We start from the raw sequence: 17,812 nt of genomic DNA, 5'->3' as shown, positions 1-17,812 counted from the left end.
GTTCCTAGGAACCTCTGGATGCAAGCGTGATGCCCCCCATGTTCAAAGGGGAGGGTGAAAACTGCAGCCAGTGGACTCGGTGCTCGTGGCACAGATTCAATCTCATGGGTTTGATCTGAGAGCTGCAATGCTTCATATCTGGGCTTGGGCAAAGTTCAGGAGATAACCAGGGCAAGGAGCACTTTCCAGTAAAATGGATGTAGACACAGGGTCCTGGACATCAAGCGACAGCTGTTCCCAGCACTTAAATCTGTCGTGGTTAACACCATCAATCCAGCTACAGATCCCCAGAGTCACAGAGACCTTATGCAGTTTGCCCCCAGCTCCTCTCAAAGCACGTTCCTTCGAGCAGGCTGCAAACAGTTCACCTGTTCAAAACAGAACCGCCATGAATTTCAGGCGCAGCAAGGCTACACTCACACTAAGCGCACTGAACTTGAGATCCCAGACAGAAGTTCAGTCTCACCTCGGTGAGCAGCTTGTCAGATAAGACGAGGACAGAAGCCAAGGCAGAACCAGTTATGAAGCCTTCTCGTCCTCTCCTCCTGCCTTCACCTCACATGCAAGCATCCATCCCAGTTTTGCCTGGTGAAGTCTGCAACGCTCGGTGCTGGCAGAGCACACTGAGCAGGAAAAGCTGCGGTGGCCATAAAGAGAGAACGGTGGCAAGGGGACAGCCACTCACCTCAGCACATTCCTCCCAGGAATCACGTGGAAGCACAGCTCCAATGGCCACAGAAAACACATCCCGGCTCAGAGAGACAAGCAAAGCTTCCCGCTGACACCACCTACACTACCACTTCGGTCCGTGAAAGCATTACAGCTTCCACAAGCAATTACTTCTTCCAGAAGAAAGAAACTTTATCATTTTGTTATTCCAGAGGCTAAACCTTACACAGGGCTCCCACAAACAAAACAAAAGCGAATGAACAAAGGACCTATTTCAGCGATGTTTTATGCATACCAAGGGACAAAAGAGACAATAAGGTTTTTATTCACAAGGTAGTAAGGAATAAAGGAAACAAAGCTTTAGCAAGAAACAGCACTTCCTTCAGAGCTGTTCCCATGCAGGAATAATCTCCGGGTGTCAGTCATTTCCACGTTTGAGGGCTGATTTAATTCTCTGCCATGACCTGACACACCCCACCAAGGCATGGTGCAGGCAGCAGGGCTCTGCCCATCCCCTTACCCTATGGCACCGTGAGAGGACACTGCAGAAGCTGCCACATCTCCCTGCGCACCCCTCACCCAGCAAATCCCATTGGGCCCCACACCTGAATTCCCAGCAAATCCCATTGGGCCCCACACCTGAATTCCCAGCAAATCCCACTGGGCCCCACACCCAAATTCCCAGCAAATCCCACTGGGCCCCACACCCGAATTCCCAGCAAATCCCACTGGGCCCCACACCCGAATTCCCAGCAAATCCCATTGGGTCCCACACCTGAATTCCCAGCAAATCCCACTGGGCCCCACACCTGAATTCCCAGTATGTATCCAAAGAAAAATTAACAATTCATTGGAATTATATTCTAAAGAGCCAAGCACACGCACTAAGCGTGGTCAAGTTCAATGACATTTATTGAACTGCTGTTCACGCATGCCTTAGCCTACTTGCACTGTATTTGTTAGCTCAAAAATAAAGAGAGTACACAAATCTGCTTTCCTGTACACTGCTTCCATTTATGAAACAGAAAATTTGTCACTACTTGCTATAATGGTAACTCTGTCCTCAAGTGACACGCAAACGAAATTCAAGTTAACGCTTACCCTGGCTCATTTATACTCACCAGATTGACAAGAAAGCTAATACACAAACAAAGGCAAGTGGATTCGTCCCGTCTGCTACAAGAGTGAGCACTGGCTTTGCCAAAGCAGAGTGTTCTAGGGCTTGGAGGTCACGAGAAGATCCAGGCAGTGAATGCAGTAGGAGCTCAAGGAGAGAGCAGAAGCTCTCTGCCTTCCCAGCTCCTGTCACTGTGATTCATGAATGCGGGAACTAAGACGGGTTATTTTTTGTTTCAATAATTAAGAACCCCCCACTGCTAGGCCTAACGAACGAAGGAATGAGACCGTGGCTTACGTGTTCAGACCAAGCGTGGCGCGCTCTCCCAGCTGAACCCACTGACCTACATTTGATTGCTTTCAGCCATGCCAGCAGTTGAAAGTCACAAAACACACAGAAGCAAAGTACAGGTGCTGTGCCAGCCCTTCGAGTTCTCAACAGCGAAACTGAGCCAGAAACTCTTCCATCATTCCCAAGCCAATTTTGATCTTTGTTTGCACAAGTCATCAATATTTGAGAACTGGAAGTCTGCAATGCTTTACATGCAACGCACGCTACCCTGAAGCAGGAAGCACTGCAGCCTGGAAGCACCGGTCCCACGGACACGGGTGGGAGATAAGCTTTGACCCAGACCTTTCTGCATGAGTTTTCAATACAGGATTGCTGCTTAAGGACACGCCTATCATTTCCCACCCAGCCTCCAAAGAATAGCATTGTGTGTAGTGTTAAATATAGTACGTACAAACTGTGAAGTTTCACTGCTTGTACTGCACCAGCGCCAGTCAGCAAGGATGTGACTGGCACAGCCACCACAGCATTTAGGACATTCCCAGTTACTGAGTATCAGTTTATACATCTATTCTGCTCACGGAATCACCAAGGCTCTCCCAAGGCAGACCAGAGGCCACGAGACTCCCCTGGATACTGCAGCTCGCTGCATGCTGTAACAAGGTTGGTTACACCTCATCTGCACTAAGCCTGTTATTGCAGCTCCCAATGCCCACACCTAGTCTGCAAACAAGCACCTCGCTGCAATACTGAACACACTGCTGGTGCATGCTGTCCCACGCATACCAATGTGGACTACAAAACCCAAACAGCTAGCTAGCAGAAGCTTTGTTTTTTTGCCAGAAAACCGAGCAGCCTAAAAAAAAAAAATAAAAAAAAATCTCTTTTGTTGTCTACTGGCAAGATCAAAAACTCAGGTTGAGATGAAAGCTCTTCACAGCATGCTTAATGAAACAGAGGCATTGGTGGGACTCATTTAGCCAACAATTAGACAGCTGTATTTAAGCTACACATCTCTGCCTCCTCTAAAGTGACAGAGGCACACGCAATGCCATGCTCTAATGGATGGGAGTCCTCGTTTCTTTGCCCCAGTTACAGGAGGAGCCCAGTTAGCCCGTGCTGACAGCTCTGCTTCTAACAAGCGTTTGGAACATGTGAAATTAAGATTGCTACCTAAGGAACTGCTAAGCAGATACTGCTGCCAGCACAGCCAACCTTCTTCTTAATTATGAAAGTTCTGACGTTTACTGTAGACCTGCAGTAGTGAAATGGCTCCAGAAGCACAAACACGTTTGTTAACTATGAGGAAGCCAGCTGCCACTGAGGTTTGGTGGGCAGAAGACCAAGGGACAAGACCACAACAGAAGAACAGGAAGCAGACAGATGCCACTTGGCATTTCAGCCACTGCCAGACACCAGGACAGCAATTCACACTTTGAATCGTTTGATTTGGAAGGGATCTTTAAAGGCCATGTAGTCCAACAGCTCCATCAGGTGCTCAGAGCCCTGTCCCACCTGACCTTGAATGTCTCCAGGGATAGGGCACCCACCACCTCTCTGGGCAACCTGTGCCGGCGCTTCACCACCCTTACCGTAACAAAAATAAATTTCCTTATATCCAATCTAAATCTCCCTCCTTTTAGCTTGGATCCACTTTGCCTTGTCTTAAAACCCAGATACCTGAAAGCTGGTAACACCTGAAGTAAAACGAATCGCCTCTGCTCTAGGAGACCAAGATGCTGGTGAAGCCAGGTGAAGCCACAGCCACCCAAGCACAGACTGAACTCGTCCTTCAGGACAAGGTGCAAACTGTTCAGTGAATTCTACCACAGTGGAACAAAAACAAGAGTTTGAGACAAATCCCTGACAAGGCCAGTTTCAATCAGCTTTCCAGTACCCTCATAAACCAAAGGACAGGCAAGCAAGCAGTACCACCTGTTTTGGAGTCACGTCTTTAAAGGGCTGCGGAGCTCAGATTCCAGGCAAAGGGTGCCTCTTGCTGAAGCTGAAGACTGCAGTGCTCCCAGCACAGCAGCATGCCCTGCCAGGATCACATCACCTGGAAGAGATGTTTTCATTCCATCAAGCGCTTCAGCAGGCCTGGGGGCTGCTGAGCTGGTCATCGGCCTGAATATGAGGAAGACAGCAGCCTGAACAGCATCCTCAAGGAAAAAGTAGCACCAGTACGGATGTGAGTGTGGGCATTCCATCCTCAGCAGCAGCCAAGTCAGCAGGCCTCTCTCAGGGAGAGTTAAGTCTACTTAGGAAATGCAAGACAAAAGCAGGCATTTCTCCGTGTCACTCGGTATGAAACAGCCACGATCCCAGTGGGAAAAAGCCTCAAGTTGTCTGAACTACAGAAAGTAACAAAAACACGCCAAGACTTCCAGTTAAACCCACACAAGGCTTCTAGTTACGCCCACACGGAGAAGAAAATGCCCCACAGTTAAGCTGCACCACGACACCGAATGCTGAGGAAGACTTGCAGCAGCTCCAGCCCCTCTCCAGTTTCCTCAGTGTTAAAGAGGGAGCAGAGGAAACCCTACAAGTTAGGACTCCTTTCTCCTGATTACATGTTTATCAGTGGGCTCTCGGCTGGTTCTTTAATGAAATATCAATATTATCTTCAAGGAGAGAAAAGATTAAGCATTTCCGCATCCATGGGATACAGAGGAGGGGACTAAGAGACTTATTTTTCAAAGAGGTAGATCATAGAATCGTTAAGGTTGGAAAAAACCTCTAAGATCATCAAATCCAACTGCCAACCCATCCCATCCATGCCCTCAGTGCCACATCCCCACGGTTCTGGAACACCTCCAGGGACAGTGACCCCACCACGCCCCTGGGCAGCCTGTGCCAATGGCTGACCACTCTTTTAGGGAAGAAATGTTTCCTAATATCCAACTTGAACATCTCCTAGCACAACTTAAAGCCATCACCTCTTGTCCTACCTTTAGTTACCTGGGAGAAGAGACTGACCCAAGCTTTGCTGAAACCTCCTTTCTGAAAGATATTGAGAGCCATAAGGTCCCCCCTGAGCCTCCTCTTCTCCAGACTGAACAATCTCAGCTCCCTCCCCATAAGACTTGTGCTCCAGATCCTTCACAGCTCCACTGCCCTTCTCAGGACACAACTGAGAAGCCAAGAGGCAAGCACTCCACTGCTCCCCATAAGTTGTGCTCATGGCTCAGCAAGGCACTACAAAAAATGGTCCCTGGTCTCTAAATTAAAAGCATCTCCATCCTTCCTCGCCTGGCCCTTTCATGACCCTATGACCATAGATTATGCACAGAGCCACAAGAGGCTCCAAATCTGAAACACATTTTATCCGAGAGTGAAAGCACTAACATTTTCTATGTGCCCTTCCTGCTGAAACCACAGCTCAGCCTCTGCATGTCTTCTCATTTTACTTTACACCTTTAGGTTGCAGGCAAGCACATCAGCGCAAGGACAGGCAGCAAGAGCAGGTGTGCAGCAACAAGGAGCTCAGCAGCACCCTCACCCTTCACCCTGGGTTTCTATCCTGGGGCAGCCAGCACAGCTTTGAACTTGTCTGTACAGGGGCAGGAGGCAGAACATGGTGACATCAAGAAATCAGGCCCTAAATAAAGGATCCAGATGCCCAGATCCCACCCTGAGCCCCAATAGCTCTGCAGCCTTCCTCCCAGCACACACAGAGGACGCAGGGAGCAGAACAGCTCTGCCAGTTCAGGCTGAGTGGTGACTCAGGGGCTTTCCAGGCTTGAGGCCACATCCACACCATCACTGCTAACAGCATCTGACGAGGCCACTTCCATTTGCTGCTTCTATTCCAAACCCATTTCTCCTTTGCCCTCCACAGCCTCCCGTGACAGCAAGCTTTACAGTTCAACTGCACGTGAGGAAATTATTTCTGCATCTCATCTGGTGACTTCTCACTCGTTTTCAACCTTCACTGCGACCACCACGGAGCTAGAAGCATTTCCACAACCCAAAATGCAATTTCTGCCTGCTTTGCTTCCACAACCTATCAGTAACTCCTTTTTTTCCTAACATTAACATATTATGTAATGGGCAAACAAATCCTCACACAGAGTACAAAAAAAAAACCTCACTGATTATGTTTACAAATTTGACATCTGAAAACTTGACTTAGATTTGACTACTTCGATATACCACGATTCCAAATCAAGTGCTCAAAATCACTTCCAATAAAGGCCAAGGAAATAAAGAATCACAAACAAGCTGAGAAAAATGCAAGCAGTTTTCATATACTTCTGCTTATCGACCAACACAGATCTGCACACTCCTCACATCAAGACTTTCTTCTGTTCAGAAGATACACAGTGATCAACCTCAAAATCATACCATTTTTTCATCAATCTCTTTGGATTTGTAGAATCATTTAAACCCCATGAATTGCAGTTGCTGCTCTGTTTCTATTCTTTACCTGCTAATATATTCAGCATGGGTTACGATCCATGGAAGTTTTACCTAAATCAGTAGTATTTGAGGGGGGAAACCTCAAAATGACTACATATTCTTTGTTCTCTTTAGTACGTTACTAGAAGTAGTCAGGCTTCAGGGGAAAACATATCTTGTGACTCACCTCAATTTGCATTTTACTTCATCAAACAATTGCAATTATGCGCCCGAGCTCAATTTTGACATTCAAATCTTCAGGCAGACATCCCTGAAAGAAGAGCCCTTTCCACCTGCTTATATCACAGGACTGAGGGGCAATGTTTTACCTGCTGACCCTGAAGCATTTCCCAGTGTGTCCCTGAGGAGCTGACAGGTCACATGGCAATGGCTCACTTCCAACCGTCTTCAACCTGACGCGTTGAAGGCCAAGAAAAATCATAGGATCGTTCAGGTTGGAAAAGACCTCTAAGCTCACCCAGTCCAACCCCAGCCCACCTCACCGTGCCCACTGACCACGTCCCTCAGTGCCACATCCCCACGTTCTCGAACGCCTCCAGGGCCGGTGACCCCACCACCTCCCTGGGCAGCCTGTGCCACTGCAGCACCGCTCTTTCAAAGAAGAAATGTTTCCTAATATCCAATCTGAACCTCCTCTGGCACAGCTTGAGGCCATCACCTCTCATCCTATCAAACTGACGAAAGAAAATTAAGATCCCAAGCATGTATCAATTGGAAGCTACTTATACCAACCCGCTTTGAATTGAAAGCAAAGAGGCAGGAGCTCAAGCACTGAGTTAAGCGGTGCTGGGGATAGGTGGGAGCAACAGCTCTGCCAAGGGAGCAGCTCCCACTAACCCAACCCAGCTGCAGAGCACCCAAACACAGACCCCGACAATCCCTTTCTCACAGACAAACACTAAAAATGATTTTTGCACCACAGGATGACTGAAGAGCCATTAAGAACAAACACAGCATGTGATAGGGAAAAGCTTCTCTAATATACTCGCTTCCTACCTGAAAACAGTGAGGCAGCCCTGGAGACAAGGCCCCTGCTCTCGTCAGGGAGGTGACGATGACTTAGGGATTCTTGCAGAAGAGCCATCTGGATTATTTATAGTGCCACTAGACAGGGCAATGAAATCATTTGCACACGCACCTCATCGCACCCAGAAGCTTCACTGCTGCTTTTGCATGAAATGGTAGACTGAAGTGATTCAAAGTCAAACGTTAGAGTGTACCAAATCACACCTCCAGTAAATTACATCCCAAGTGCCATCCAGCACCATGCCCCAGCAGTTCTTACACGTGTACAGATAAAAGAAAGCGTAGGTAAGTTGCCAAGGTGAAGTGGAAATGCATATAAATAAAGACACAGTAATAAGTACAGAGAAGCCTTCACTTTTATAGAATTAAAACACTCCCCCCCTGCACACATGCAACAGTCTTTACATACCCAGGCAGGTTTCATTATTCTTTGACATCTGCCTTTTCCTACAAAGGCTGAACCAGTCCCTGCTCACAGCCATTGGCACTGCGTGCATTTTACACGCCTCCCTATCTCAGGTTCTTGGTGGAGCTCTCTGAAAACACCAAAGCATGAATCAGAGCTAACAAGCCACCAATTATTTTTTTCTTTTTTAAAACATAAAGAGGGATTCGCCAATAAGCCGTTCACCTTCAACGTCATCCACTGTGTACAGAAGCGATATGGAAGTGGTATTTCCTTGTTGCTACAGGTCAAAGACTCCATCTCCTGCAAAACCACCCCTGTGTACATACTGCTGTCACAGCAGTCGCCTCCACAAAGCACCTTTGCATTCCTGCACCACCAATGTTACTGCTCCAACAGAGGAAACCCTGAGAAAGCCTGAAAACCAGAGCTACCAGCAGCAGTGAGAAAACCTGTTTTCAGACAGATTACTCAATCACTTCCATGTAACAACGCAGAGAACAGCTACCTGGAGAGGTGACTGAACCCACTGCAGGAGTGCATGATCCTTCTTTCACCAGTGGGCTGCCTTTTAAAGGTGTTCGTGTACAGTCTCCATTTCAAGTGGCATTGCTTGCACACACACCTTCCCACCAGGTTTCCTCATTAAGCAACAGAAGAACTCAGGAAACAATCAATTCAAGCCATCTTCGTGCAGTTCAGCGCCACATGGAAAACCTATTTGTCCCTCAAATCTGCTCAATTCCACTACGAAGATGGAAGCGTGACCCATCTCAAGTCCACAGCCACCATACTTAGACTTTTAGTTGAAAGTTTAGGAAATATAACTCATTTGCCTTTTAGCATACACATACTACCAACAGTTACCTACTCCAGAAATACCGATGGGTCTCAATCTGCTTAGAAATGCTTACAGATTCTGCTGGTGCACGTTTGCCTATCAACCTGCCTGAAAGCTCAGAAATTGCAGTGATAAAGCCCGAGGACTAATTATTAAAATCACTGATCACTAAAACACAAGATCACTGGAGTAACAGCCACTGTATACCCGCTGACTTCTCAACCCAAGACACTGGCTATTTTTAACTGAGAATGGGAATGAACCTTCCCAGTGAACTCCAAAAGCAACACACACCATGTGATCTGGGCCAGAACTTGACAAGCAACGCAGAATTACACTATGGCCCCGGCAGCAAAAGAAATACAGCCTTCAACAGCCAAAATATGAGATGTTAAGAGACAAGATGAAGCAACTTTCATGATCCCACTGAAACAACTTCTCAGCAAAACTGCAAAGTGAATCCTAAGTAGTCTTTAAACAACTGTTTCTTGGCACTTTGTTTCCCTTGAAGCCCAAATATACTTTACTTCATTTCAAATTACCAACATTTTGTCTCTGATTGCCTTTTTACTTTCTGTAGCCCAAGCTATGGTTCTCAGGGTGACATTTGGGCACCAATGGGGAAGCATACCGGGATGCACTGGCACTGCGTGTTCTACTATCCTCAGACAACAGCTGCATTGCCAATCATTGATGGGATTTATATCAGCCACACAAAGCCAGATCCAATTCAAACAGACAGAAGCATTCCTTTTGTTCCTGACGTGTGGTTGGTGCCCATGCACATCACACCACCACATACCACAAGATACCATGGGGGCTTTAATTCTCTTTGACTGCCCTCAAAAAGCATTCACCAAGAACTAAAGCTGCTCATCTCATCCGATCCGCAAAATAAGATGGTGTCAGGGAATCCCAGAGTGGTTTTGGTGGAAAAAAGGTTTTAAAAGCCTGCTTATCCCCAACCCCTGCCATTGAGACAGCTTCTGGGGCTGCCATGGCTTTGGGTACTGCCAGGGATGGGGCACCCACAGCTCTGGGCCGCCCATGGCAGGGCCTTACCGCCCTCTGAGTAAAGAACGTCCAGCTAATATTCAACCTAAACCTTCCTTCTTTCAGTTTAAAGCCATCAATCCTTACCCGATCGCTACGAAGCCATGTAAAAACCCCTTCCCTTCAAGCACTGAACAGAATCCGGGCGAACAAAACCAAAACACTGTGCTAAAAAAATGGGCGGAAAGGAGCCGAGGCACAAGGCCTCCCTCACAGCGCCTTTCCAAAGGAAACCTCAGCACCAAACTCGATGGCTCCGCACACCCACAGGGGACCGCAGGGGGACGGCACTGACCGATGGTGGAAATGAAGGTGGTGTTGAAGGCATCGTCGGAGAAGCGGAAGAGCACGCAGGTCTTGCCGACCCCCGAGTCCCCGATCAGCAGCAGCTTGAAGAGCAGGTCGTAGGTTTTCTTCGCCATGGGGAGCGGCTGCGGCCTCCTCCCGCTCGCCCCCCCCCGCACCCAGCGGCCGCCCCGGCCTCCCCCCTGCCGGCAGCAGCACGGCCCGCGCCGCTCGTTGAGGGCGGCGGCGGCGGCGAACGACGACGACGACGACGAAGAGGAGGAGGAGGAGGGGGGAGGAGGAGGAGGAGGAAGGAGGCCCACAAAATGGCTTCCTGCCGCGCTCCTCGCGCCCGCTGCTGCTTCTCCTCACGAGGAGGCGGCGGCGCTCGGCCTCATAACCCCGCGGCCCGGCTCTGCTCGCTGAGGCCCGGCCCTCGCACGGCGGCAGCTCCTCAGCGGCGCTCGGTAACCGCGCAGGCCGCCAGGCGAGGCCGTGACGTCAGCATGCACGCACGTACGTACGCACGCGCGTACGCACGCAAGCCCCGCCTTCCCTGTGTCAGGCCATGGGCTGCGAGCCGATGACGTCACGGCAGGAGGGCAAAGTCTATCTCCCGAGGCGGAAGTCCCACCTCCCTGCTCATGCGATTGGTTGCTGCTCCTGCTTGTCTTTTCTCTCACTCCCTGGGGAACGACCCTGCGTCAAGGGAGTGGGCGGGGCGGAGTGCGCCCCCTGCTGGCGGGGCGGGGTGGGCTAAGCGCTGCCCGGGTTCTCACCCTGGGTCTTCTCAGGGCCCCACCCGGTGCTGCAGCCCAGACCATGGCTCCTTGCCCCTGACAGAGCTCCTCACCGTGTGGAGAAGTCACAGAGTCATAGAGTATCCCTAGTTGAAAGGAACCCATGAGGATCATGGATCCAACTCCCGGCTCCACACAGGAACAGCCAAATCCAAACCCTTTGTCTGGTCAGGAGCAGTGTGCAAATGCGACCTCAGCACCACTGGATTTTGGGCCGTGACTGCTTCCCTAAGGGAAGAGCTCCTCACATCCCACCTGAGCTTCCCCTGACTCAGCTTTAAGCCGTTCCCTTAAGTTGTGTCACCACAGCGTTCAAAAATCCCAACGATTTGTTAGTAAAACAATTCACATTGTGACTCAGGAGGAGCCTCTTCTCACTGATGGAGGCAAAGTAGACTCAGACTGATTATCAGGAGAAAATCCTTCTCAGAAAGAGTGGTTCTGCAGTGGCACAGGCTGCCCAGGGAGGTGGTGGAGTCACCGGCCCTGGAGGTGTTCCAGAACTGTGGGGATGTGGCACTGAGGGACATGGTCAGTGGGCACAGTGGGCTGGGTTGTGGTTGGGCTTGGTGATCTTAGAGATCTTTTCCAGCCTGAATGATTCTGTGATTCTATTCTATGATTTGTCTTCGGCGTGTAAATACCGAGATCGTGCAATAAAAGTAAATGTACAAAACAGGAGTAAATACACCCTCACGCCCTTCTGTAAAATCACACACAGAGTCACAGAATTGCAGGGGTTGGAAGGGACCTCTGGGAATCATCAAGTCCAACCTCCTGCTAAAGCAGGTTCCATACAGTATGTTGCACAGGAAAATGTCCTGATGGCTCTTGAATATCTCCAGAGAAGGTGACTGTGAAGGTGAAGGCAGGATCCAGACTTGCAGCTGGTCCCAGAGGTTTGCTAGGATAAGCAGATCACTAGAGGTTTGCACCAATTTGTAAAATAACCTTTTTCCCCAGAGGGATTAGTTTACAATGAAGTTCAATGAAGTTTTATCTTTTAGGCTCCTGGAGAGGAAGTAATGTGACATTTTGCATATCCCACTGCAAACAAGAGAGTATTTTCTGCCTGGCCTCTAGGGCTGGCCCTGCTGTTAGATGTTACCCTGAGGGATCCAGTCCCACAGAAACATAGAATTGTCAAGGTTGGAAAACCTCTCAGGTCATCATGTCCAACCATGAACCCATTCCCACCACGTCCACTGACCATGTCCTTAAGGGCTGCATCCACACGTTTCTCGGACACCTTCAGGGATGGTGATTCCACCACCTCCCTAGGCAGCCTGTTCCAACACCAGACCATCCTTACTGAGAAGAAAGGGTCCTATCACTTGTTAGAAGACACCCTCTCAAGGGCAAGGACAGTCATACCCTGTGCCTGTTCATTCAGTTCTGGTCTAGAGACCATCACTATGAGGCTAGCGAATTTGAGCATGTTAAGTGAAAGGCAGAACCATTCTCACAGCTCTCTCCACCACATCCTTCCAAAGATCTTTATTCCTTCCTGATACCAGGAGGGCATCGATCTGATGTGATCAGGGATAACTGAGGCACAGGGAGGACAAGAGGTAATGGCCTCAGTTTGCACTTGGGGAGGTTCAGGTTGGATATTAGGAAACATTCCTTCTCAGAAAGAGTGGTGATGTACAGGCTGCCCAGGGAGATGGTGGGGTCACCATCCCTGGAGGTGTTCCAGAATTGTGGAGATGTGGCACTGAGGGTCGTGGTCAGTGGGCATGGTGGGGTGGGCTGGGGTTGGACTGGGTGAGCTTAGAGGACTTTTCCAACCTGAACGATTCCGTGCTTCTATGAAAGCAAGAGGCAACACGATTCAGCAGCCTCTCCTCAGCTTAACACCAGAGGTTGCAACATGACACTGAAGGTTCCTGCCCATGAGATCTTGCTGTGGGGAGGGGAAAAGTGAATCACAAGTTGTGCAACAGTATTTGTGTTTGGGGAGGTTTGCTCAAAAGGAGCTGCAACCCTCTGGGTTTGCTGGTGAGTAACTCCTCGTACAAAGCAGGGCCCAGCCCTGAATGTACACAGGGATGGGAAAGATCTTTGTCATCCAAGATACATCAGCAGCCCTACAGCCTCAGCACACAGCTTCATTTTCTGCAGCCAGTGCAGGAGCAGGCCTGGCTTCTGGCCTCCCAGAATGGGCCCCAGAGTCACCTGCAGCTCTGACAGGTTTGGGAACTGCTAGAATGGAAAACCACAAAGAGAAGCTGTGGGTGCCCCATCCCTGGCAGTGCCCAAGGCCAGTCTGGATAGGGCTTTGGGCAGCCTGGTTTGGTGGGAGGTGTCCCTATGGCAAGGGTTGGGGCTGAGTTGGCTTTTAGGTCTCTTCCAGACCATCCTCGTTTTCTGTGACTCAGCAAGGACAGGATTCTCCTTGGGGCAGGCGGTAACAGCCCCAGATGTTCAGCGTGTTGTCTGAGGAGGAACAGAAAGGAGCTGAAATGACTCTATCTGCTGCCATGCAGCACTGTGCCAGTGTTTGGAGGATGAACTGGTGCTCAGTGTGGCTGCTGCCACAGCTGCCGGTGGGGTTGGCATTTCACCAGCTAGGTTCCTGCTTTTCTGCCTCTTCCCACATCTGTCCCCCAGCCCAGCTGTAGCGGAAGGCCAGAGAAGAAGAGGAACAAGAAGGCCAGCACTATGCCTCTGAAAAGAGACCGTTTCTTCCCAAATTCTGTCTTCACAGCCACCCTGGCATCAAGAGCAGAAGTACAGAAGTGCTTCATCAGCACTTGAAGGCAGCAGGAAGGACGCAGAGGTCACATAGAGCCCAGTCAGCATGCAGCAGAGGGGTGCAGAGTGCCAGGGACACGCTGAGCTTTGTGCACTCCCTGCTCCCAACCAGTACCAGACATCCCCCCTCTCCAAGATGCCATCTGCTGGGAGAGGCAAAGCTTCTGCCCTTACTGCATCACTCATCTGCAGAAATGCTGGGTCATGATCCTGCTCCCGAAGCAAACAGCTCGGCATTGTTGTCACTAGTGCTTTGCAGAGCCAGTCACCGCCTTGTTGTCTGAGGTTTCCACCAGGGAGGGACGCAGAAATTAGAACAAGGGGCTGCATGGGGCGAGGGACAGCATAGGATCACACAATCACAGAATCACATAATTATTTAGGCTGAAAAAGACCTCTAAGATCCTCAAGTGCAACCTGCACAACACGAGCAGTGGAGTCGGTGTTTCTTGAAGAGCGGTTTGAGATCACTGAATGAGAGACTCTGCGGAAGCACGTTAGCAATTAATCAGCGATTATCTAAGATGAGGAGAAAATGGTACTCCCTGGGGCTGGGTAAAAGTGGCTCCTTCCATGTGGGGTGCTTATTCTGTTTAAAGGAAAGTTTGGATGGATCTCAGGAAAGAGTGGGAAATCCTCAGTACACATTTAGTGCTGTAAAACCAGAGCTCTGCCTCTTTAAACTACATCTTGCTGGCAGATTATTAAATCCTTTAATCTCTGATCAACAATGCCAATCTGGTTGCCTTACAGACATTGCTCACACCACATCTGTCGAAACCCCAACCCAAGATAAAAGCCCAGAGCCTCCCACGTGACTGTCAACAGCCCCTCCTCCCCTGTCCCTGTTCCCCTGGGGTGGCAGCAGAGATGGGAGGGGAACAGGGGACACAGCCCCGAACTCCATGTCCTGGTGGTTGCCCAGCCATGAGATCACAGAATCATGGAGTCATTCAGGCTGGAAAAGACCTCCGAGATCCCCAAGCCCAACCCCAACCCATCCCACCATGCCCACTGACCACGTCCCTCAGTGCCACATCCCCACGGTTCTGGAACACCTCCAGGGCCGATGACCCCACCACCTCCCTGGGCAGCCTGTGCCACTGCAGCACCATTCTTTTGGAGAGTAACTGTTTCCTAACATCCAACCTGATTCATTCCACATGGACCTGCTGTGTTACCACTGAGGGCTTCTCCTCTGGGTGCTCCTTCCCCCTTGCGAAGGAGCTGTGCACTGCAGGATCTCTTCCTCCTCTCCTCTCCACCCATTGTTCATCCCACTGCTGTCGGCATCTGGGGGTCGTTCTGAAAATGGGAAGTTTCCTTTAATTATACGTCTACAGGCTGGAGGAGGTTGGAGCTCGGCGTTCCAAGTTGGCTCCCTTACTGAAGCCAAGTCTAATTATAGAAGAGTCAGCTGCCAGCAAAATGATCCATCCCAAATCCAGGCTTAGTTTAAGCTGTACTTGCCCCCCTAACCCCCTGCTTGTGATATGGGGTAAATCCACCCAAGCGATTCCCCTTTTGCCCCTGAGGTGTGCTGTGGGAGCTCTGCTCTCAGTTCCCAACCTGAGCCCAGCCATGCAGCCCGTCTGCAAACTCATGGGAAAAGTCACTCCAAAAAAAACCCTTCTGACCTCAGCCCAAGGGGTTCATCCATAGCCAAGGCCATGACCCATCACACCCGACCACCCAGCGCAATGCTGGGGAAGGTGTAGACTCCCAGGATCATCCTTGGGGTCCCAGGGGCGATCACAGCATCCCAGAGATGACCATGGTGGCTCAGGTGTGACCGTGGTGTCTTGGGGCTGACTGTGGTACCCAACATCAACCAGACTTCTGAGGGCTGGGTATGGTCCCCAAGGATGCTTGCGCTGCCCCAGCAGCAGCCATGAGGACCCAGGGATGGCTGTGATGTCCCAGGATGGCCATGGGGAGGTGCCATCGTCACCACGTCCCCTCGGTGACATTTCTGCTCTCAGGCAGGCCCCGTGCCCGCAGCCAGCCCCCGCTCTGTCCCTTGGTCCCACCACCCTGGGGACAGCCCCAGGGCCAGGCCAGCAGCAGTGCGCCCCTGCTGACACCTGCGGGCGAGCAGGCGTCCCTGCATGTCACCGTGTCCCACAATGTCACCATGCCCCTGCATGTCACCGTGTCCCTCAGTGGCACCCTGCCCCTGCGTGACACCACGTCCCTTCATGTCACCATGTCCCTTCATGTCACTTTGCCCCTACATGTCACCATATCCCTATGTGACACTTTGTCCCAACAGACCGCTCCACCTGAGCATGTCACCCCATCCCTGCCCACCACCTCACTACCCGTCAGCCCTCCTGGCATGTCACCCTGTCCCTCTATGTCACTTTGTCCTTACATCTTGCCCCTCCTACATCATCTGGGACCCCAACCCCATCAGGACGCCCTGGCACTGCCATGCCAGGGCATAAGGGCCCTGAATCTCCCCTGAATCATCCTCTTCATCCCTCCTCCATCCTCCCTCCTTCACATCCCCCCATTCCTCCCTCCATCCCCTCTTCCCCACTGGGGCCGTGCCCTCAGGGAGAGAGACAAGTACTGGGATTACACCGGGCAGCTCTGCCTTTGGGAGCCAATACCCTCATTAATTAATTAAGGGATAATCTCTGCTTCCAGGGAACAGGCGGCTGCCGAGACTTGATTAGTCACAAGAATGTTTAATCCCCATCCCAAGCCGCTGGCTGCCTCTCCCAGAGGTGCCAGGGATGATTCCTGAATACACAGGGCTGGGGAGTGAGGGCAGCTTACATCCCACGTCCCGAATGTCCCATCCCATACAAAGTACCCTGCATCCCACATCCCAGTCCTGCATCACATTCTGCATCCCGCATGCCACAATCTCCATCCCATCTCCTGAGTTCTGTGCCCTACATCCTGCACCCCACATCCCAGTCCTGCATCCTTCATCCCACAACCTGCATCTCGTGTCCTCGATCCTGAACCACACATCCCACAACCTGAATCCCACGCCTTGCACCCTGCATCTAAGTCCTGTGTCGCATAACCTTAATCCCATATTCTGCTCTGCACTCCTGCAACCCATACCCTAAATACCACACCTTGCATCCTGAACTGTGCATCCCGCATCCCATTCCTGCATCCCGTATCCTGCACCCTGCATCCCATATCTCTCATCCTGCATCCACTGCTCTGAATTTTGCACCTTGCATCCCATACCCTGCATCCCACATCCCAATCCTGCATTCTATCCTGCATTCTGCATCCTACAAGCTGCATCCCATATCCCAAATCCTGTATCCTGCACCCCACATCCTTGTCCTGCATCCCAATCCTGCATCATGTGTTGCATCCCGCATCCCACTGCCTGCATCCCATGCCTGCATCCCACATCCCATTCCTGCATCCCGTACCCTGCATCTCATTCCTACATCCCATTCCTCCACCCTGCATCCTGCATCCCACAGGCTGCATTCCACACCTTGCATCCCGTATCCTGCACTCTGGTCTGTATCCCAATCCTGCATCGTGTCCTGCCTTCCATATCCCACAGCCTGTATCCCATACCCTGCGTCCCATTCCTGCATCCCCTATACTGCACCCTGTATCCTGTATCCCATACCCTGCATCTTCTATCCTGCACCCTGTTTCTAAATCCCAATTCTGCATCCCAGTCCTGCATCTCACATCCGCATGCTGCATCTAGTGCTGTCTCCTGCATCCCACAAGCTGCATCCCACACCCTGCATCCCATATCCAAAATCCCGCATCTTGCAACCTGCATCCCAGTCCTGCGTCCTATTTCTGCATTACATTCAGCATCCTGCATCCCATTGCCACATCATACTCAGCCTCCTGCATCCCATTCCTGCATCCCACTCCTGCATCTCATTCCTACATCATATTTCAGCCTCCTGCACCCCATTCCTGCATCCCAATCTTGCATCACATTCAGCATCCCGCATTTCATTCCCACACCCTGTTCCCACATCCTGTTCCCACATCCCATTCCCACATAACGTTCAGCATCCCACATCCCATTCCCACAATCCCATTCCCGCATCCCATTCCCGCATCCCATTCCCGCATCCTCCTCCCCCTCCCCGCGCCCCTCCCCCTTCCCCCGCACAGAACTACAGCTCCCGACGTGCTCA

The 17,812-nt window shown here is 50.8% G+C and overlaps 1 protein-coding gene across 1 annotated transcript in view; it reads right to left on the bottom strand.

Moving 5' to 3' along the window:
- RAB10 (RAB10, member RAS oncogene family) overlaps window positions 1–10,649 on the bottom strand; it is a 39,401-nt gene extending 28,752 nt beyond the window's left edge. Inside the window, exon 1 of the mRNA XM_021393070.1 lies at window positions 10,118–10,649. Within this exon, the coding sequence (XP_021248745.1) occupies window positions 10,118–10,244 (127 nt within the window). The 5' untranslated portion in view covers window positions 10,245–10,649. The remainder of the gene's footprint in view (window positions 1–10,117) is intronic.

The sequence above is a fragment of the Numida meleagris genome, chromosome 3 (genome assembly GCF_002078875.1).
Source record: "Numida meleagris isolate 19003 breed g44 Domestic line chromosome 3, NumMel1.0, whole genome shotgun sequence".
Lineage (NCBI taxonomy): Eukaryota > Metazoa > Chordata > Aves > Galliformes > Numididae > Numida > Numida meleagris.
The sequence above is the reverse complement of the archived record's forward strand: the minus strand, read 5'-3'. Positions and strand labels throughout refer to the sequence as shown.